This window comes from Rattus norvegicus, chromosome 19 (assembly GCF_036323735.1).
Source record: "Rattus norvegicus strain BN/NHsdMcwi chromosome 19, GRCr8, whole genome shotgun sequence".
NCBI classification, from domain to species: domain Eukaryota; kingdom Metazoa; phylum Chordata; class Mammalia; order Rodentia; family Muridae; genus Rattus; species Rattus norvegicus.
In genome coordinates, this window is record NC_086037.1 from 37,878,051 (window position 1) to 37,900,211 (window position 22,161).

At 45.8% G+C, this 22,161-nt stretch overlaps 1 protein-coding gene across 3 annotated transcripts in view; it reads left to right on the forward strand.

Moving 5' to 3' along the window:
* Mylk3 (myosin light chain kinase 3) overlaps positions 1-22,161 on the forward strand; it is a 58,508-nt gene that overhangs the window by 19,753 nt on the left and 16,594 nt on the right. For 2 of the 3 annotated variants that reach the window (XM_039097579.2, XM_006255355.4), the window contains exons 2-7: positions 10,181-10,274; positions 11,489-11,867; positions 16,711-17,114; positions 18,275-18,380; positions 19,328-19,421; positions 20,738-20,847. In XM_039097579.2, coding sequence (XP_038953507.1) covers positions 11,746-11,867; positions 16,711-17,114; positions 18,275-18,380; positions 19,328-19,421; positions 20,738-20,847 — 836 coding nt within the window. In that variant the 5' untranslated portion in view covers positions 10,181-10,274; positions 11,489-11,745. 3 annotated transcript variants of the gene reach the window in all.

The window sequence follows — 22,161 nt, forward strand, 5'->3', positions numbered from 1 at the left end:
GGGAATTGGACTCAGGTCCTCTAGAAGAACAGACAATGCTCTTAACTACTGAGCCACTGCTCCAGCTCTGTGAACAAAAATTGGACTAGCGTTTTCATCACACTGCATTTGTCAGAGTTACATAGTGTTTCGTGGATCAGGGGACTTTGCTGTCTGGAATATGAGCACTGAATTTAATAGTCCAATGAATGGAGCCTAAGGCTGATATATTTTTGTGAATTACACTGTTTCATTTTTGCTTTTGTTTTTTGAGACATGGTTTCTCTGTGTAGCCCTGGCTGTCCTGGAACTCACTCTGTAGATCAGGTTGACCTCGAACTCAGAGATCCACTTGTCTCTGTCTCTTGAGTGCTGGGATTAAAGGTATTTCACCACTGCCCAGCTGAATTATACTGGTCTTATCTTAAATGTTTTACAATGTAGATTTGTGTCAAATTGTTAGCCAGAGAGGAGACAAATTTTAGCAGGACTGGAGGCCATTAAAGATGAACCTCACCTCCCATTTCCTGGGTAAGATGCACGAAAATAACACAAGAAGGAAAGAGGACACAGGCACCATGGCTTGGTAGAGGTCTGAGGGAAAGCTAATTCCTCCATTAAAGGGAGAGAATCTCAGTTCCCTCTCTGGTCCTGGATAGAGACATAAGCCTCCAGTCTGTTTTGAATTTAGTGTCCTCTGTCTTCATGTGACCTCTTGGAGATTTTCAGCATCAAGTTTGTACAGTTTTCTTGGGTTCTAACTCATGATATACACTTTCTATCTCTCTTTTGGAAACAGGTCCGAATCCCAAGTGTCTGCTCCACATTCCGGGCTCCACATTCCACATCCAGCCCCATACAGAGCTCAGTTACTGAGACCCACTCCTCCCTTTAGGGAGACTCTAACCCAAAAGACACTTTTAAATCTCCTTTCTTCCCTCAGCTACCCAAATGTCCAGCCCGCTACGTTTCCTTGTTTTCAAACCCCAACAAAATGATCTTGAGTTTTCTTCTGATTTTGTTTCCAGATTCTCCATCAACAAGATTCAGCACCACAAAGGGAAGACACGTCATAGTGTCTGATTGTTACCAAATAGGCCACAGCCTGTTTCTCAACAATGTAGGACCATTCACCTATTCTCAATGAGCCAAGAACCAAATTAATAACAACAATCAGGAAAAAAAAAGATGTATTCACTGTGGCCACTTTGAGAAAAGGGTGAATAGATCTGGTGAGTCCCTCCCAAGTCTGCCTTTGGGTCCTGATGTTCAGAGTTAAGCAGAGGTGAGGACCCATATCTAAGCAGGCCTAGTCAAGACAGCTTCCTGCACGTGTCTGACCCATCATTGATTTGGCTCCGTTATCCCTCCAGGAGGCAGAGGCAGGTGGATCTCTTCAGAGTTTGAAGCCAGTCCAGTCTACAAATTGAATTCCAGGACAGCCAGGGCTACACAGAGAAACCCTGTCTCTGAAATCAAAATGAAACAAAACAAAACTAGACTAAACTGTTGGTGGAAACAGAGAGGTAGTTACAGGGAGATGGGGGGGGGGAGTGTAATAGGCCCCAGATCTTTTTCTGATGACACTCTTTCACAGCATTTTTTTTTAGATTTATTTATTTTATGTGTATGAGTGTTTTGTTTGCATGTGTGCATATGTGCATGATTCCGCAGATAGCAGAAGAGGGTGTTAAGTCCCCAGGAACTGGACTTGCAAACAGTTGTAAGGCACTGTGAGTGCTGGCAGCTAAGGTACTAAGCCATCTGTTCCACCCTGTGATAGCAGTCTTAGTCCTTCATTGGTGGAGGACAGGGTTTTGCTAAGTTAATACATACATTCCCAAGGTTTCTCTCTGTCAGGGTGTTAGGTCCAACAGATGTGGGCAAGGAGTCACTCTTTGGTAGGCTAAAGATCACCCAAAATAAATTATATTTTAACCCTGAAACTGCAGCCTTTCAAACTGCGCCATGCTGGGGTTTAAGGCAGGGAGTCTTGACAGAAAGCAGCCTTTCAGGACCTGCGGCTCACAGGTCCTTGTTTCAATGGTCTGATAGCCAGAATGAGAGGCTAACACAGAGTGAACATTCTCCTAGGAAACAGTCATCCCCGTCAGACCGATACGCTACCATACCTGGCACTGTACATACCGGGTTACTGTGTGTACTGCTGGGCCCAGGGCTGTGACGCTACTCCACCAGCTGAGCTACAGCCCCACTCTGGGTATCTGTCTGTGAGCTCACCAACAGGGAAACAGACCAGCGACCCTTTCCAGCTTGCTGTGCACAATTCCATCACCGAGACTCCCAGAAACCAGTTTGGATAGCTCCAGGCTGAGCAACAGGAGTCCTGGAGCGGATGAGTAGAGGCAGGCTGCGGTCAAGCATAGCCAGAACACGATTGAAAGGCTATCTGCGACTTAAAAGAGCAAAATGGCTCGATGGTACCCATGGGTCCCAGATTTCCAGGCCAGTTTATCAGAACGATTGTGTTCAGTAAAGGGAATGTGGGTGGGGGCGGGGACACCAAAGCCCTCGTCCCTTGCTGCCTTCCTGTATGTGGCAAAACCACCCTGGGAACCCATGTGCCTGTGTAGTCTGGGTATATATATGTTCCTTTCTGGGCTCTCATATTTCCCACAAGGGTGAAAGTTGTCACGCTGGCCTGTGACATCCTTGGCCCTCCAAGATGCAAATTTCACTCTTAGGTCCCACAACAGTTGCAACCTGAATGTGTCCCCTTCAGATGCTGATGCTTCTGTAAGAGTCTGATTCAAACGCAGTATTTTTGAAGTGTTGGAAAAGCACAGGAACATAGGCTCCTTGTTCTCTGTGACACAGAGACTGGAAACTTAGACACCGGCTGTCCAATTTGTTCATCGCCATACGGGGAGCCAAGAGGTCGCTGGCGTGTGTCTCCAGAGGGTATTTTAAGGAAGATGGCCTGTGGGGTTGAGCTTAGTGAGTACCCTAGCTCATTGTTTCTCACATCTATTTTTAGGTAGGGGTCCCACGTGCATGTTGGGCAGGGGGCATGAGCTGTAAGCTCTCCTCACAGGCAGTCCAAATTCACATATCATGTATCATCCAAACAGAGAACAACAGAATGCTCACCTTTAGTTTGCAGAAACATTAACAGTTTCATGATGTTTAAAGGCAGAGTTGGATGTGTGACCTCACAGCTTGTGTGGTGAATTAAATGTGTGTGTGTGGCTGTGGGATTCTGGCTCCTCAGAGCCTGGAATTCTGAAAACCCCTTTGCATAGGCCAGCGGAAGAGATACTCTCGTAGGGATAATAAATCACTAAGGAATTTATTTTAAGACCATTTGTTTATATTTATCCTTTTTAAAGATCAAAGTGAATTTGTATGTGAGCGAGGACATGCTTTTCTGTATTTTACTTTATTCAATTTTATTTTATTTTGTTTTTGTTTTGCCATCCCAGAACTCCCTCTTTTAAACCAGGCTACTCTTGAACTCCCAGAAATCAGCCTGTCTCTGCCCCCCCAAGTGCTAGGATTAAAGGCATGCGCCACCAGCACCCTATTATTTTTTATTTTTAATTAAATTACAATTACATAATTCCCCCTTATTTTTCCTCCATCCAATCCCTCCCAAGTTTATTTTTTCTTTATTGTTATTGTAATATATATAAAACCACACTGATTTATTTAGTGTTACTTGATACATATGATTTCAGTACTGACCACTTGGTATTAGATAACCAATCATCCATGGGGAAGACTAATTCTCAGCTTTCCTTGGTTTCCTGGAGTTCTTTGTCTAAGGGTGGGGTCCCGTGGCTTCTCCTTCCCTGTTTGCATGTTAAAAGACATTTTTCTTCCATTCTTTAGTGAGAGCTCTATGAGCCTCAGCCTTCTCTGGGCAGACTCTTAAAATATCAGCAGTCAGCAGCCTCTTAAAGAGGAATGTTAATTGTTACCATGATGTCAAAGAGGCCCCAGGACAAGGGCCTGGGCCAAACTCAGCCTGTCGCTCTCTCAGTGGTTGAGTGGGAGATAGACACAGAGAACTTGGCCCTCTCCGTCCCCCACACAGTTCAGTCAGGAGGACAGGTTGGTTCCCTGCAGCAAGGCTCTTAGCAGCGGAGGACAATGGCCTTCCAGACGTTACCACCAAAGTGAGAAGCAGACCCTTCGTGCTCCAGTTTCCTTGTCTTTGCCCTTACCAAACCAGAATTGGGATGTCAGGAGTTTCAGAGGAGGATCCAGAGGGTCTGGGCCCCCAGGGTCTGCCAGCGTTGGGCGGAGCCTGCTTAGTCACCGTGGACAAAAAACTTAATGTGCTGACTGAGAAGGTCGACAGACTCTTGCATTTCCAAGAAGATGTCACAGAGAAGCTACAGTGTGTGTGCCAAGGCATGGATCACCTGGAACAAGGTCTGCATCGGCTGGAGGCCTCCCAGGAGTTGGGTCTGGCAGGGCCCGGCAGCACTTCCCCAGCCGCTGCTCAGGCCGCATGGCCTGAGGTCCTGGAGCTGGTGAGGGCCGTGCGGCAGGAGGGTGCCCAGCACGGTGCCAGGCTCGAAGCCCTCTTCAAGATGGTGGTGGCTGTGGACAGGGCTATTACTTTGGTAGGGTCCACAATCCAGAACTCCAAAGTGGATGATTTCATCCTGCAAGGGACCGTGCCCTGGAGGAAAGGCAGTCTGGCTGATGGCCCTGAGGAGGTTGGTTCTGGATTCCCTGCCCTGGCTGGAGTGGTTTCTGGGACCCTGGTGGGGAACCAGGCCAGGAAATGATTCTTAGGAGAGCTGGGGCCATTGCTTCCTTATGTATTCTGTGTAGGGTAAATGAAAGAAGGAAATTTAAAGATCCTAGATGGATTTCCACCTAGACCAATGATTCCTGCCCTCTTCCAAAAAGGATGAGGTGGTGGTCCAGTCAGAATGTAGGTCCTTGGGCAGCTCCAGGCAAGACATGAGGGACAAACTAGCTTTGTGGGAGCTGAGGCCCAACCTCAAGGAGAGGAGGGTTCTGAGAAAGGGGGGATGGGGACGGTTGTCAGGTCAAGTGCTCTCTCTTCCCCTGAGGATTCTTATTGTTTTTCCCTTTCTCCTTTCTTCTATCTCCTTTCTTGTTTTTTCCCTTCTCCCTTCTCATTTTTCCTTCTCCTGACCAGAGAGCCTGAGCCCAGACTTATTAGCTAAAACTATGCCATCAAGGCTTTGAACGTTGTGAATAATTTCTTTTTGAAATCCTTACATTTACGTGAATTTTATAAATTCCAGCTCGTTAGTCCCAACCCCCACTTCCTTACAACAGAAACTAAATACAAAGCGAAGGTTCATTTCCTTACAGGTTTACACAGCCTGCCCTTCACTGGTATCTGGACACAGCTCTTATGGTTTCCTGGTACAGCAGACAGTAGTCTTTAGTAACTGTTTTCACGTAAGAACAGAAAGGTGACAGACCACTATGGCGAAGATGATTTCTAACAAAGTTTTAAAATCTATGCAAATAAAGTGGGCATTTTCTTCAGTTCTTCAAGTAGCTAGGAGAGCGAAGTACTAACTTTTCATAGGCTTGTGTGTCATCCTTTAATTCTCTAATCTTTGTTTCCTCATCCCAGTGATTCCATAGCCTCATGTTGGAGGATAATAGCACAAGGGTCAAGGGTCAAGGGTCTTCTCCTTAGTTTCCCCAAGTGTGGGGAGTGAATTCCACCCCTTCTGGGGAGATGCTTCTGTTACAAGATAATACCTATCTACCTAGCACATTATACTAGGAACTATACCATACAATGTATAATGGGGGGAGGGTGGGGAGGGGAACACCCATATAGAATGGGAGGGGAATGGGTTAGGGGGATGTTGGCCTGGAAACTGGGAAGGGGAATAACATTTGAAATGTAAATAAGAAATACCCAATTTAATAAAGATGAAAAAAAAAAAAGAAAAGAAAAGGAAGAAGCTAGACGGGTGAAATAGTCAGAGAGACATAAACAGCAACCCCCCCCCCCCAAAAAAAAAAAAGATCTACAGGAGGATCTCCAAGGCTGGAGGCAAATACTCTATTTCCTGTGTTGTCCTGGATCCTGTGGGGCAAATGCCCTTTATGGTGTTTTCTTTTTTTAAGTGTTTTGAAGTTTATCATATTGAAATATTTAAAATACACGTAAGACCCCATTTTTCATGCTTCAGAACGAAAAGAGTGGAAGAGAGTTGAAATGTTGGACAGCATGCTTTGTAGAGGCAGTGTTCTCATCCTTACGGGAAAGAATCAAGTTGGTATGAGAGGTCGTGCTCAAAGGGGCATTTACCCAGCATGCACCAGGCCCATGTTTCAAACTCAACACTAACAGCAAGTAGACAGGCTAACACAGGAACACAGTCCTGTTGCTGTTATCATATCACCAAAGTAAATAATTTTGCTACTATTTGCTCTAATGTCTTTTACTAAAGGATGGAGCATGGTTTAAAGCCTTTTACGTTTTCAGTAAACTACCTGTTCATAAACGTTCCTATTTTGTTTTACCCCTTCTCCTCATTACTTATAAGAGGTACTTGTAGAATAATAGAATTAACTGCATTGTAACTACATAAGCACTGGGGAACAGGAGAAGTCGTGGAACTGTATTTTCATTCTTGCCACGGTGTGTTGTCTGTCTGCATTGTCCCGCTGCGTCTCCCTCTGGTCTTTGTGTTTAATTGACATATCAGTGGCTGCTGGTTTGGGTCTTATCTTCCAGTTAGATTGTCAGATTTTAACTGGCTGTCAAGGGTGAACGTGCAATTCAGAGAACTCTGTGAACTGAGGCTCAACCACGGGTCTTTAACATATTCTCACTGCTAAAATCTAGACTCTAGAGACATCTGGAGACCCCCCCCCTTCCCCATTTGTCTCTTAAGAGAGTAGGAGTGTAGTAATCATATGTAGAATTGACCTACATCCTGACATTGTTAAATCTGGAAATTATGTCAGGGCTTGGTTAATTTCTTTATATTATATTTTGGTGGTGATGCTGGGGATTGAACTCAGAGCCTCACATATACAAGGCAGGTGACCTGCTTTTGGACTACAGTCCTAGGACATCATCACCTTGCCACCTACTTCATCTTCTAAAGCACTCACTAACCTTAATTTGGTTGTAATAATGAATTAGGTTATCCTAAGAAGCCAGCTGCCCTCAGCTTTGGGCCCAACACAGCCATGCTGTTCAGGACATCAGCCCTCATGAGTGGGTGGAGACAGGAGTCCCCCTATACTGAAGAGAAGGAGGGAAAGGGAAAGGACAGACTGAGCCAACGGGGTCTACCTCAGAACAGTCTATACAAGTTGGCTTCCATTAGTAAGGAAGTCTGTGGAGAGGCCTCTAGTTCCCTAAACAGGAGCAGCAGGAGAGATCCTACTGAGGAAGGCTGAGGCCTGCTGTCTGTTGCACAGGTCTGGGTCACACCAATGGCATGAGGATCGTAACAGGTAGCATAGATTATAGATTTTTATGTGCTGGACACTGGACTATGTGCACTCAGCATTATTATTATTATTATTATTATTATTATTATTATTATTATATTATTATTATTATTTTTGGTTCTTTTTTTTTGGAGCTGGGGACCAAACCCAGGGCCTTGCGCTTGCTAGGCAAGCACTCTACCACTGAGCTAAATCCCCAACCCCCGCACTCAGCATTATTAAAAGAGCAAAACTGAGCTGGCAAGATGGCTCAGTAGGTAAAGGTGACTGCCAACAAACTCATGAACTGAATTTTAACATTAGAGAGAGAACTGGGGCTGGAGAGATGGCTCAGCCATTAAAAGCATTGACTGCTCTTCCAGAGGTCCTGAGTTCAATTCCCAGCAACCACACGGTGGCTCACAATCACCTGTAATGAGATCTGATGCCTTCTTCTAGTTGTCTGAGGACAGCTACAGCATACTTACATATAAATAAAATAAAATAAATCTTAAAAAAAAAAAGAACTAAGAAAGAGAGAACTGACTCTCACATGTTATCCTCTATGCACTGTGGCTTATGCATATATGAGTACACCGGAAGGAAGGTAGAAAGGGAAAGAAGGAAGGAAGGAAGGGGGAAGGAAGGAGGGAAAGGAGAGGGAGGGAGGGAGGGAGGGAGGGAGGGGAAGATGAAGTAAAATTCAGTGTTCTTAGGCTTACAAGATGCTTGCTGCAGCATCTGAAAACCTGAGTCTGACTCTGGAACCCATGTGCTAGAAGGATAGAACCAATTCCCTCGAGTCATCATGTGATCTCCATGGGCAGGGATCATGCTCTGGAACCACAAAGGGATGAGAAGGGAGCAGGACTGAGAGGCAGGGGAAAAACAGGCAGGGGGACTTGGGAGCGGGGAGGACTTTGGGTCAACTGTTCATGCTTCTGTAGTTATGGTTGAGACTGGATTCCAAGGCCGAGTCATGCTTGGGGGATGGGACGCCACAGTCAGTGGCTAACCTCAGCCCAGGAGCCGAGCAGCAGTGTGGCAGGAACCTGGCCTCTCAAATCAAACTTGCTTGTTTCAACTCTGCCGTCAACACTCACCCACCTCCACAGAGTGCTTCTTACTCTGTCTCTGTAAATCAGGAACCATTCCGTTAGTGAATATGATCTGCCTTCAAGAGTGGGCAGGGACTGTCCTCTCCACCCGCCTGGCTGTTTTTTCTGTTTCTGTTTCTTCTCAGAAGCAGGCCCATTCTGTGTTTCTCCCCCAATAAATCACTTGTGTGAGAAAAAACAAACAAACAAACAAACCAAAAACCAAAAACCAAACAACAACAACAAAGAATGGGCAGGGAGATTAGGGAACCAATCTGAAATGTTTCAAAAATGTGTGTCCAGCACACAAAAGGTACTCACCATCTGTGGCTATTTTGAAACAAAGAGTGACCAGTGTCAAGGAGGCCCCTGTGTAGGGACGCTGAGCACTGGTCCAGATGGATGCTCAGCCGCTCTCTGTAAACCTAAAAAGTCTGCTAGAGATGAAGGCCTGACATATACATTCAGAGCCCTGTACTGACCCTGGCCACTCTGTGAACAGGTAGCTAGCTCTCCAGAAAAGGTTTCTGCCTATTGTTGGGATCCCCAGGAGTTTTGAGCCTTTGACCAGTAAAGTCCCAAGCATGGCTCCTGGTGTTAGGCCAAAGCAACAGCTCTGGTTAACGACCTCCTGGTCCCCTGTACCTGTGGCCAACCACTAACAGGCCTCTCCTGCCTCAGCCACGGAGTTCCTTATTGGAGAGCACAGGGACAATGAACAGCTAAAGATACATTATATCTGCAGCAATTAAAAGATTTTTAATTGGTTTCCAGCACTGAAATCTTAAATCTTTAGGTTAGAATTCTCAGGATCGGCGTGGCAGAATTAATCTAGGTTGCACATTTGTTGAACTGGTATAGGGGTGCTCGCCTTTAACCTTAGTACTCAGGTGGGTTTCTGTGAGTCTGGTCTTTACAGAGAGTTCTGGACCAGTCAGAGCTCCTGAGTGAGACTGTGTCTCACAAAAAGAGTTTCCAGCTTATATGTATATAAGTAAATACATTTGTATACAAACAATGCCTTAATAAATTAATTTTTACTTAATTTTATGCCTTAATAAGTCTGATTAAAACAAAAAGTCTAATGCCAGTTTTTTTTGGAAAACAAAGATTTGGCAACTCTCAGCCCAGATAACAAAACCCAGCTAGAGGTAGCTCCCCAGCTCCTGGGCTGAAGTGAGCCATTGTGTGGTGGTTTCGTCAAGCATGGATTTGGCTTTGGAGTCCAGTCTCAAGCAGAACTATAGCGTCATGAATAGTTGATCTGAGGTGATGATTTAGGATTGATTTTTTTTTTTCCCATTCCTGGCGTAAGTCCTTTGTAGCCCAGCTTCCTAACCATTCAGCGATGTGCTGGAAAGGTTCTGGGTTCTGTGTTTGTTTTTTGTGTGTTTTTGTTTTTTTCCGGAGCTGGGGATCAAACCCAGGGCCTTGCGCTTGTTAGGCAAGCGCTCTACCACTGAGCTAAATCCCCAACTCTGGGTTCTGGGTTTGAATCTAGACTCTTCCTGCCCCAGTGTCTTTATTTACAGAGTGGTAATACTATGTGTTCCCTAACCCTGAGGTGGGTCAGATGAAATAACCCAACTGTATTTAAGCATGCTGTAGGTGGCCCACAGATGTTTGAAGTCTGGATGACCGTGTTTTTATGTTTGGTGGTTGTTGTTTTGCCTTGTCTTGTTTTTTAGAACAAGGAGCAAGCAGAAGTGGCTGGAGTGAAGCCAAAGCATGTGCTGAATACAGGAAGTGTGCAAGCTGCCACTTCTAGGGCGCTGTGGGAAGGTGAGTGGCTGTGCCTGCTTATTTCCAACAGCACCCGTAATGGTTCAGAATAAAAGCACAAACCAAACCACCTCAGTGGTAAGGGTCTTTTTGAGACAGGGTCTCATGTAGTCCAAACTGGTCTCGAACTCCATTGTGTAGCAGAGGATGACTTGCCTCCGTCCCCAGAGTGATGGAGTTAAGAGTTTGGCTGGGCTGGTGAGTGGTAGCACACTCTTTGATGCCAGCACTCGGGAGGCCGAGGCAAACGAACAGACCTCAGAGTTAAAGGCCAGCCTGGTCACGGAGTGAGTTCCAGGATAGTCAGGACTACACAGAGATCCCTTTTCAAAAAACAAAACAAAACAAAAACAAAAACAAAAAAAAACAAAAAACAAAAACAAAACAAAAACAAAAATAAAAAAAAACCCCAAAAAACAAAAAACCATAAAAATACAAAAAACCAAAAACGAGTTTAGCTGGATTGCTTTTTTAAAAGTTAATTCTTTAAAACTTTACATGCCTGGTATGCTAGTGCACACCTTTAATCCTGGCACATGGAAGGCAGAGGCAGGCAGATCTCTGCGAGTTTCAGGTCCCTCAGGGATACACAGTGAGACCCTGAGACCCTGTTTCAAGAAAACAAAATTCCTTTTGTCGAATAATATTTTTAGGGTTCTGAAGTCAAATTGACCAAATATGGTCTGCTAAGAGAAGTCTGGCTTCTTCCTACTTCCTTAAAAACCTTTGTTTCTGATCATTTAAAAAGTCTTTATCTTTCCTGTGTGGCCCAGTCTATGTAAACATATTATAAGAAGTTGTGTGCTTACACACATGTACACATTTGCAAACATCCTTCTTTTCTCAGCGTGTATCGTTGTTCAGGCTGCATGTGTCTGTGTGCCTGTTGTCTGTGGATGCCAGAGAGGGCATCAGATTTTCTGGGACTATGGTTAAACAGGCAACCGTGTAGGTGCTGGGGCTTGAACCTGGATTCTATGGAAGAGTAACCAGTGCTCTCAACTCCTGAGCCGTCTCTCAGACTTCTGTTTTTTTATCTTGAGAAATGGTTGTACACTCCATCATCTGAACACGTTCCCGATGGCAGCGTGGTTATGTCCAGTTTTTGGGTTTTATAGACGTGATACACGGGATAATGTACATACGTGCTCGTCTTTCCTTTGTAAGCAGCGTCTCCCAATGAGTGTGTTTTCTCCCTGCCTGTTATCCTGTAGAGAGCCAGAAGCAGGACACACCCGTGGGGACAGTGGAGGGGCTGCCTCTCATCATCGATACGTCACTGAAGGGAGCTGACCTCACCCAGGCTGGAGCCTCACTGAGGCAGGGAGTTGAAGCTCTTGACCCAGGCCAAGAACCCCCACCCACAGAGGCAGAATCCAGGCTTCCTGCACTAGCCAGCGAGGACACTGGGACCACCCTGGAATTGTCTGTAGCAATTGACAGAATCAGTGAGGTCCTCACTAGCCTCAGGATGTCCCAAAGTGCTGGCGAAGGAACCTCATCCAGCAAGCCTGACTGTTCAGAGCCTGGCCCTCAGCCCCTAGGGCCACTAACTACAGACAGTGACATTCACAGTGATGAAGGACTTCCCAGGTAAGGAAGCTCTTCTGTGTTGGGCCATGGGTGTAATTAGCAGCATGGCCAGTGGGCCGGTGGCACATGATTGATGTGTGACCACTGTATAGAGAGAGCTGCACTAGATTCAGAGGGGCAAGGTTTTATGTTTGGGATCCTGGAGCACTAATGTCCACCTGCTGGGTATGAGAATTACCTGGGGATGGGGAGTGGGGAAACATCCAGCCCGGAGACTCTGATTCCTTTGGTCTGGTGCCGCTTGGTCCTCAGGTACCACTGGGGAGTTCTAGTGGGAATAGGGTTGCAAATGACCAACTTTTAGATAAATAGTTACTTCAGTAAAGAGGGTTCCCAGAGCTCTTTACAGCACTCCAGCGCTGGTGCAGTCCTCTGCAGGCATCGCCCCATTTTATCCTCCCAGCATTCCCGGCATGTGAAGGTTGTCATTATTTTTCTGATGGTGGAATTCAGGCTCAGGGTATCACCACACACAAATCTGGGATCTGAGACCAGCTTACTGAATCCATGCACTCTGAATGTGGGAACAGTGCTAGGAGTGAACTTTCTGTGACTTGTTGGGGGCCCCCAAAAACCCCTCAGTGAGAAGGGCTTTTCATCCCAGTAGCATCCCTGAGCTGAATTTCAGATACACCAGACCTGAAGCAGTTCTCAGGAAGTGAGGAGGTCACCACAAGCCCTTCTTCCCCTAGACTGTGGTCTTTTGTTTGTTTTGTTTTGTTTTGTTTTTGAGAATAGGAGATTGAAAATTGTGTCAGTTCTGATGAGAAGGGGCTGCTTGTAGAGGTATCCTGAGACCATATCTGAACTTGGCAATGCCTGAGGTAGGCGTTTTGTGCAGTAAGTAAGGAGGCTTTAGACACCAAGTGTAGCCATAGAGCTACATGACACAGGGTCGCTTCCTACTCCACTGGAAGAGAAGGCCAGAGAGGGCTGCAGTGTCCAATGGCCTTTGCTACTGACCCCTGGATAATCCTCCAGCAATTGGCTTGTCGAGTTTTCTGGATCTCTTGGTCTGAGCTCGGCTCAGGGTGACTTAGCTTGCACACCAACCTTCATCCCACTGCCATGAGTGATGAGTATCTCGTCCCAAGCACTCTTGCCCAGTGTTTAACTTAGTTGGGCTGCCATGTCTCTCAGCTGCACCACTTGTGGGCAACCTCCATTCTCAAAGGCCTAGACCTCAGGCTTTCAGTTGCTGGAGAAAGGGCCTGTATTTTTTCTTTTTCCTTTTTATTATGATAAAAGACATATAACATAGTTTATTGCCTGTGTGTGTATGTATATGTGTATATAATGTGTGTATGTGTTTGTACTGTGTGTATATGTGTGTATGTTTGTATATGTATAAGTATAAGTATATGTATATGTATATGTATGTATGTGTGTGTATGTTTGTATGTGTGTATGTGTATGTGTATGTGAGTGTGTATATGTGTGTATGTTTGTATATGTATAAGTATAAGTATATGTATATGTATATGTATATGTATGTATGTGTGTGTATGTTTGTATGTGTGTATGTGTATGTGTATGTGAGTGTGTATATGTTTGTATGTTTGTGGGTGTATGTTTGTACGTATATATATATGTGTGTATATCTGTGTATGTTTGTGTCTGTCTGTATGTATGTATGTATATGTATATGTATATGTGTGTATGTTTGTGTGCATGTGTCTGTATGTGTGTGTATGTGTGTATGTATGTGTCTGTATGTGTGTATATGTGTGTGTATGTGTGTATATGTTTGTATGTATATATGTGTGCATGTGTGTGTATGTTTGTATGTATACATGTGTATATGTTTGTGTATATGTGTGTATGTATGTGTCAGTATGTGCATATATGTGAGTGTGTATATGTGTGTGTGTGTGTGTGGTGTGTAGCTGGAGATGCAGCTTTCCTCTACCACTAAAGCTTCACCCTAGCCCATCTTAATCACTTTTTATTTCTCTTTAAAAATCTAAAAAAGCCATATTTGTGTTTCTTCTACAGTTTTTTTAAAAGAATTGTTTATTTATTTATGTGTGTTTATGTCTATCGGTGCATGTACACTTGTGTTTGCAGGTATATGTCTGTATATGTATGTATGTGTATATGTGTATATGTTTGTGTATATGTCTATATGTGTGTGTATATGTGTGTATGTATGTGTCTGTATGTGCCCATGTATGTAGTGTCAGAAGATGGCATCAGGTGCCTTCCTCTCTTGGTCTCCGTCTATTCTTTGTGTCTTTGAATCTGGGTCTCATGTTTCATTGTTGTTGTTTATCTTCTGTTTTAGTTCTTCTTGACTAGAAGCCCTAGTGGTCTCCTGTCTCTGTCCTGTCACAGCTAGAGTTAGAGGACTCATGAGATGCCCAGATTCTTAGAGGGGTGCTGGGATTCAAACTCCAATCTTCACCAGTAGCAACCACTTCTCCAATCCCAACATTTTCAGAGGCACTTGAGCATCGAATCTAGGAGTTAATTTTTCTTAGGGGATAAGTGCAGATTAAAGTGCTGTTAATTTCTACTTAGCTAGAAATATAATATAGTACAAATACTATATTATGAATGTTATTTAAGCAATTTTGTTATTTGTATTTGTAAATCTCTAAGTCTTTGTTTTATTTTTACTTACGCTTTGCAGCATGTAATTATTAGAAAATCAATCCATGCTAAAGCTGGCTATGTGCCAGCAATGCTGTCTCCCTCCCCCATTGGGAACTGCAAGCTGTGGTCTTCCTAGGTTCCCAAAGTTAGCCTGCTGCTGAACCGCTCACATTTCCCAAGCCATCCTTCCCCTGAGGCTAGCCTGTAAAGACTGGTGGCCACTGGCTCTAAACCCCAAGCCCCTTATAATGAAAACTCCAGAGGCTTATAATTTATCAGTCAGGTTTATAACAGTAAATTCTCAACCCCCAAAACACCCACACAAAGAACTCAAAGCTCAACTGATATTGATACAAGCTGCACACCTAGATTGGACAAATGTGTCCTGTATCATTCTATTGCCCTTCTGAGGTATCCATAGCTACCTGTGGCTCTTTAGGCCACTTGGATCTGGTTTGTCCTCTTCTCCTATATTCCATCTTGTCTCCTCATCTCCCTCTCTCCCCTCTCTGTCTCTCTTTCCCTCTCTAAAACTTTCAGCTCTGCCTTCTTTTTCCACTGCCCAATCACAGCCTTATCTGACTAATTAAGATTTCATTTGACCTCACCTGTGTACAGGCAGCAATCTACAGCACTTTGGATATCTTAACAGATCCTTTCATCAGTTGATTTAAAACAAAACAAAATTATTAGGAAAACTGGACTACCGTCATCCCGAACTACACAGTTCTGACAAGGGAATGATGGAACCCAGGAATTTGCACATGCTAAGTGCTTGAGCTTGCTTTCTATGCTGTGATAAACTACCGTGCCCAAAAGCAACTTAGGGAAGAAAGGGTTTATTTAGCTTGCAGTGACAGTCTATCATAAGGGGAAGCCAAGACAGGAACTCAGGCAGAATCCTGGAAGCAGGAAGAGAAGCAGAGACCATGGAGGAGTGCAGCTAACTGACTTCTGCCTTCTGGATTGCTCAACTAGCCTCCCCTCACTCTTTCTCTCTCCTCCATTAATTTATTTATTCTTCACTCATATAGCCTGGCCACAGTTTCTTCTCCCTCCTCTCTTCCAAGTTCTTCCCCCAGATCCACTCCTCCTCGGTTTCCCTTCAGAAAAGAACAAGCCTCCCAGGGATATCAACCAAAATACAGGAAGTTACAGAAGACTAGAAGGAGGAAAAGGATCCCAAAAGCAGGCAAGAGTCAGAAGCAGCCCCAGTTCCCAGTGTTAGAATTCCCACAAGAGCACCAAGCTACCCAGCTGTAGTGGTTTAAATAGGTTTGCCTCCATAGACTCATGTGTTTGAACGCCTGGTCCACTACTAGGAGGTGTGTTCTTATTAGAATAGGTGTGACCTTGTTGGAGGAAATGTGTCAGGATGTAGGTGGGCTTTGAGGGCTCTTAGCGTTCAAGCTCTGCCTAGTACAGAAGAGACAGTCTTCTGGCTGCCTTCAGATCAAGATGTAGATCTCCTATAACCTTCTCCTGGACCATGGCTGCTTACGCTCTCCCACGTTTGCCATGATGATAATGGACTGAAACTGTAAGGCAGCGCCAACTAAATGTTTCCCTTTATAAGAGGTGCCTTGGTGGGTTGGGGATTTGGCTCAGTGGTAGAGCGCTTGCCTAGCAAGCACAAGGCCCTGGGTTCAGTCCCCAGCTCCGGGAAAAAAAAAAAAAAAAAAAAAAAGAGGTGCCTTGGTCATGGTGTCTCTTCACAGCAGTAAAGCCCCAAGACAACAGCCATGTATACGCTGCATGCCATACATGCAAAGGACCTCGGTCAGACCCTTGAGGCTCCCTGATTGTTAGTTCAGTCTCTGTGAGCCCCTATGAGCCCTGGCTAGTTGATTCTATGGGCTGTGTTCTTGTGATGTCCTTGACCCCTCTGGCTCCTATGATCCTCCCTCCCCTTCTTCTGCAGGAGTCCCCCAACTCCACCTAATGTTTGGCTGTGGGTCTCCACATCTCTGCTACCTTTGTTATATAGCCCAGGGCCATCCATCTAGGGAGAGTGCTGCCTATAGTAGGTTAGACCCTCCTGCACCAATTAGCAATTAAGAAACTGCTTCACAGGCCAGTCTGATTTGGACAGTTCTTCGGTTAGGAGTTTTCTAGTTCCAGGTGACTCTAAGCTTGTGTCAAGTCAACAGCTGAGGCTAACGATGGCACTAAGCAGTGTTCTACTGCTGAGTTTCACCCTCTGAACATCCTTGTTTGGAACCTCAGGACCATATTTCTCTCTGCCTAGGATCTCTGTCCGTATGCGAGAGATGACTACTCCTGAGGAGCTGTTTGAGACCCAAGGTGGCAGCCCCATTGGCTCGGCAGAAGCTCCAGGCCCTGGAACTGTGTTAGAAGACCAGATCCCTAAAGGAGCCAGACCATTTCCACCCCTGCCAAAGAGGAGCTGCAACAATGGTGGCGCGAGTGCAGAGGAGGCAACAGGGCCTGGGGCTGAGCCCATCAGAGGACCAAGCTTGGTCACAAGGGACTGGAGAGATGAACCTGTTGGGACCACAGACCTGCAGCAAGGCAGAGACCCAGGAGCGGTGAGCCCTGAACCTGGGAAGGACCATGCAGCCCAGGGCCCAGGGAGAACCGAAGCTGGAAGGAGGGTGTCTTCTGCTGCAGAGGCTGCCATCGTAGTTCTAGGTGAGTGAGTCAGAGTCTGCACAGCCCGGCTTGGCACAGCCCGGCTCGGCACAGCCGTAAGGTGAGTGTCTGGAAGTCTTACCATACCTTCCGTAGATTATGTGGTTCTAAGAAAGGGCAAGGCCCTGGATAGTAAACCCTGGTGCTGGAATCCAAGATGCAGAAGTAAGAAGAACTGAACTTGGGCCTTAAATTGGCTTTGGTGGTTGGCAAGGAGGAGCTTCTGAGGCTGAACTGGGTAGACTTCTCAAAGCAACTTCCCCGCCTGGGTGAGCATCCTTTGAAATTAGAGCGGGAAGAATGCGGAACCCAGGAGGGCTAGGGATATAGCTCAGCTGGTAGACTGTTGTTTGCCCAGGATACAGAGAGCAGAAGCCCTGGGTTTGATTCCTACACAACATAAAACTGAATGTAGTTCAGTTGCTGTATGTCTTCTTTTTGAAAACTGATTCCATGCGACATTTCCAAGAATTCATATTGCCCAGTTAAAATGAAAACCAAAGGCCAGATCAGCAGGCAACGGCCTTTGCTGCCAAGATCAGTTCACAGAGCACATATGGTGGAATTGAACCAACTCCCGAAAATTATCCTCTGACTTCCACATGCACATGTGTGTTATAGTATGCACATGCGCATACACACACACACACACACACACACACACACACACACACACACACTGTAATAAAGTTAAAGAGAAAAACCAGTCCTAAATGCCCTTCCCCCCTGACTTTCCCATTGCTATAGCTGCCCTTTGTTTTCCCTTGTGATCCATTAACCCTCTTCACCATCCCATGCCCTGAGAGACGCCCATCATGAGATTCACCACAGGCTGTCTTGCCCTTGAGGATCTGACTGAGATTAGCTATCCTCCTGCCAAGGCTGAGATGGTGAGGGCGCTGTGTTTGTTTTCTAGCCTCCTCCCTCGCACACTCCTCTGACTATTTCCCACAGCCCCCTTGCCTTAAATACAGCCTCCTCCTTGTGAAAATCTGCTCGCTGACCTAGTGAGCTTGGCTGCCTTTTCCTGCGAATCTGTGGCTCCACTGCAACGATTCTAGAGATGGCTTTGACATGCTGGGGCCGTAAGAAGGGCCGTGGGGTTGCCACCGGGTAACTCCCTGAAGGAGACTCATGGGTTTTTTGTTGTCTCTCTACAGATGACAGCGCAGCACCCCCAGCCCCTTTTGAACACCGGGTAGTGAGCATCAAAGACACCCTCATCTCGACAAGTTACACAGTGTCCCAACACGAAGTCTTGGGAGGGTAAGTGCAGCATCTGCCTGGGTGAGGGGCAGGGACTGTACCACTGAGGCTGACCTGCATAGAGAATAAACAGAGGTATCCCTAGGATGTGGATGGCTGCATGTGTAAGGGAGGGAGAGGTGCTGGAGGCCCTCGAAGTAGGACATTCCAGAGGTAGCTGGAGTGCCAGGCATGGGTGTGGTAAATAGGTGGATATGATATGGAGGGAAAGGAAGAGAGTCCCGTATGCAGAATAGCCCATGATGATATGGAGGGTAAGGAAGAGAGTCCCGTATGCAGAATAGCCCATGATGATATGGAGGGAAAGGAAGAGAGTCCCATATGGAGAATAACCCATGATGATATGGAGGGTAAGGAAGAGAGTCCCATATGCAGAATAGCCCATGATGATATGGAGGGAAAGGAAGAGAGTCCCATATGGAGAATAACCCATGATGATATGGAGGGTAAGGAAGAGAGTCCCATATGCAGAATAGCCCATGATGATATGGAGGGAAAGGAAGAGAGTCCCGTATCCAGAATAGCCCATGATGATATGGAGGGTAAGGAAGAGAGTTCCATATGCAGAATAGCCCATGGTAAAGTGAGGATGCTTTCTGTTTTCTTTCTTGATCACCGATAATTTCATAGCTGTAGCTAATCAGCATCAATTGTCCCGGTATCCCCTTCTACTCTTGACTCTAAAGCCAGAGCCATGTGGCTGAAGCTGCCAATTTCTGCTGCTTGCTGGGACTAGAAAGTGCCCTTCCCCCTGTCCTATTACATCATCACCAGCTTTCTGTTTTCTAACTTCCTCACTGCCTAAACATGATGTGGGTGGTGAAGAAGTGATTTTCTAGATTTTGGGACAACAGCCCACATGCTGTGTGTATAGAGGAGAGCAATGGTGACTTTCCTGGTTTGGTGAGCATATCAGCTCAGCTCACCGTGTCCCCGTGTCTCCGTAGGGGCCGGTTTGGCCAGGTGCACAGGTGTACAGAGCGGTCCACAGGCCTTGCACTGGCAGCCAAGATCATCAAAGTGAAGAACATAAAGGACCGGGTGAGGCATCTGCCCCAGGCCAGATCCTTCTAGCCAATCCCAGACTCTCATTTCCCTCCTGGCACTCAGCCCCCTCCGTGCCGAGCAGAAACCTGATGTCTTCTCTCCCTCTTCCCTTGACTCATGAACCACTCACTTTCACCCACATTCCGTAGTCCAGACCTCATTTGTGTGAACGGCCTGGTGTGGCTTTTCCTTTTCGGGCCTCCTGTCTGTGAGATGAGTGGGTGGGCTGAAGCAAGATCCTTTTTGTCATAAGAGCACATTTGGGTGAGGAGTCAAGGAGACCTGGTGTGAGAGCAGAGGTTGAAAGAAGCATAAGGTGTGTGTGTGTGTGTGTGTGTGTGTGTGTGTGTGTGTGTGTGAATGTGTGACGCATATGTGCGTTTATTTTATTTTATTTTTTTAATCTTTATTAACTTGAGTATTTCTTATTTACATTTTGATTGTTATTCCTCTTCCCAGTCTCCTGACCAACATCCCCCTAACCCCTCCCCCTCCCCTTCTTTATGGGTGTTCCCCTCCCCATCCTCCCCCCATTACCGCCCTCCCCCCAACAATCACGTTCACTGGGGGTTCAGTCTTGGCAGGACCAAGGGCTTACCCTTCCACTGGTGATCTTACTAGGCTATTCATTGCTACCTATGAGGTCAGAGTCCAGGGTCAGTCCATGTAGTCTTTAGGTAGTGGCTTAGTCCCTGGAAACTCTGGTTGGTTAGCATTGTTGTACATATGGGGTCTCGAGCCCCTTCAAGCTCTTCCAGTCCTTTCTCTGATTCCTTCAACGGGGGTCCCGTTCTCAGTTCAGTGGTTTGCTGCTGGCATTTGCCTATGTGTTTGCTGTATTCTGGCTGTGTCTCTCAGGAGAGATCTATATCTGGTTCCTGTCGGCCTGCACTTCTTTGCTTCATCCATCTTGTCTAATTGGGTGGCTGTACATGTATGGGCCACATGTAGGGCAGGCTCTGAATGGGCGTTCCTTCTGCCTCTGTTCTAAACTTTGCCTCCCTATTCCCTGCCAAGGGTATTTTTGTTCCCCTTTTAAAGAAGGAGTGAAGCATTCACATTTTGGCCATCCTTATTGAGTTCATATGTGTGTGAGTGAATATATATGATTGTGTGATGTGAGTGTGTGTATGTGTGTGTCTGTGATATGTGAGTATATGTATGTGTAACTGTGTGCATGTGAGTGTGTAGATGTGTGTGAATATGAGTCTATGTGCACATGTCCATGTGTACACACCGTGGGAGATTCAAGTGGCTTCTTTTCCTGATCTATTTTCTTGGGAAACCCATTTCCCCTCTGGTCCCACAAGGAGGATGTGAAGAATGAGATCAACATCATGAACCAGCTCAGCCACGTAAACTTGATCCAACTTTATGATGCTTTTGAGAGCAAGAACAGCTTCACCCTGATCATGGAGTAGTGAGTATCTCAGAAGTGGGGTGGTGGCTTTCCTTCAGGGTGGGCTCAAGGCTGGGACTGCGAGCCTTCATTCAAGCAAAGCTCCCCACCTCTGCTCTTCACAGGCATGCCCAGAGCCATGCCACCCTCCCTGGTCTAGTCCTTTCAACCTGAGCATGGAACTCAGAGGACAAAGTCCTTTTGTCACAAACCAGTGTAGCATTTCTGATCTGACTTACACACATTAGGCTAGTTTGTCCTAAACAAGTTTTAGCAATTCTGGGTGAAGGATTAACAGTTGGTAATTAGAAAATATAGACAGAAATTGGAAAATCTTCATATCGTTCATGAAAATATAAAGAATCTAGTTATATTGACCCACGCCTGTCTGCAGAGGTGCGCTTGTGTTGTTGTTTATTTTCCAACAGGGATTATACAAGTTAAAAAGTTGTTATAGCATACGGTTGTGTTTTATAAAAATATAGAGGGAAGGAATGTGTTTGGTGGATGTGTGGTCAGGTGTAGGGGAAGGGGAAAGGGGGCGCCTCCACGTACCCTTGCTGAGGCATCCCTTCCCCCGATGGATCAACCGTATGACATGGTGTAGTATAGAATAGAGTTTATTCAGGGTGTGGGGAGAGGAGTTGAGAGGGTAGTAGAGACTGAGAAAGGGATATATATATATACATATATATATATATATATATATATAGAGAGAGAGAGAGAGAGAGGGAGGGAGGGAGAGAGAGAGGAGGAAGAGGAGGAGGAAGAAGAGGAGGAAGAGGAGGAGGAGGGGGCGGCGGCAAGCAGCCCCTTTTATAGTGAGTCAGGCATACCTGGCTGTTGCTAGGTTACTATAATGCTGAGCCTAGACAAAATGCTAATACATACAACCATCAAAGGTGAGAAAAACAGCAGGCTCAGTGGCACTTCCCTGGCCTGTATGAGAAGCTGGGTTTAATCACCAGCATTGCCAAAGTATTTGGAAAAAATTTGTCTCACATGTGGCCTAATTTTCCTATGTAGGCTTCTTTTTAATTTTTCAGTTAATTAACTTATCCATTATTTTTTTTTTTTTTGAGATAGGGTTCCATGTAGCCCATGTTTGCAATCATTATGTAGCTGGGAATGGTCCTGAACTCCTGACCCATTTTTCTCCACCTCCCAAGTACTAGGCTAACAGTTGTGGGTCACCATGCCTGGCTTCACTCGGGGTCCTTGCCGTGGGGGCACTATTAGGCACTCCTAAGCGGCTGATTTAAAAACCCTGTTGTTAGGAGACCACTGTGCAGAGGGGGTTCCCCTTCAGGCCCGGCATTAGGCTCAAACCACACC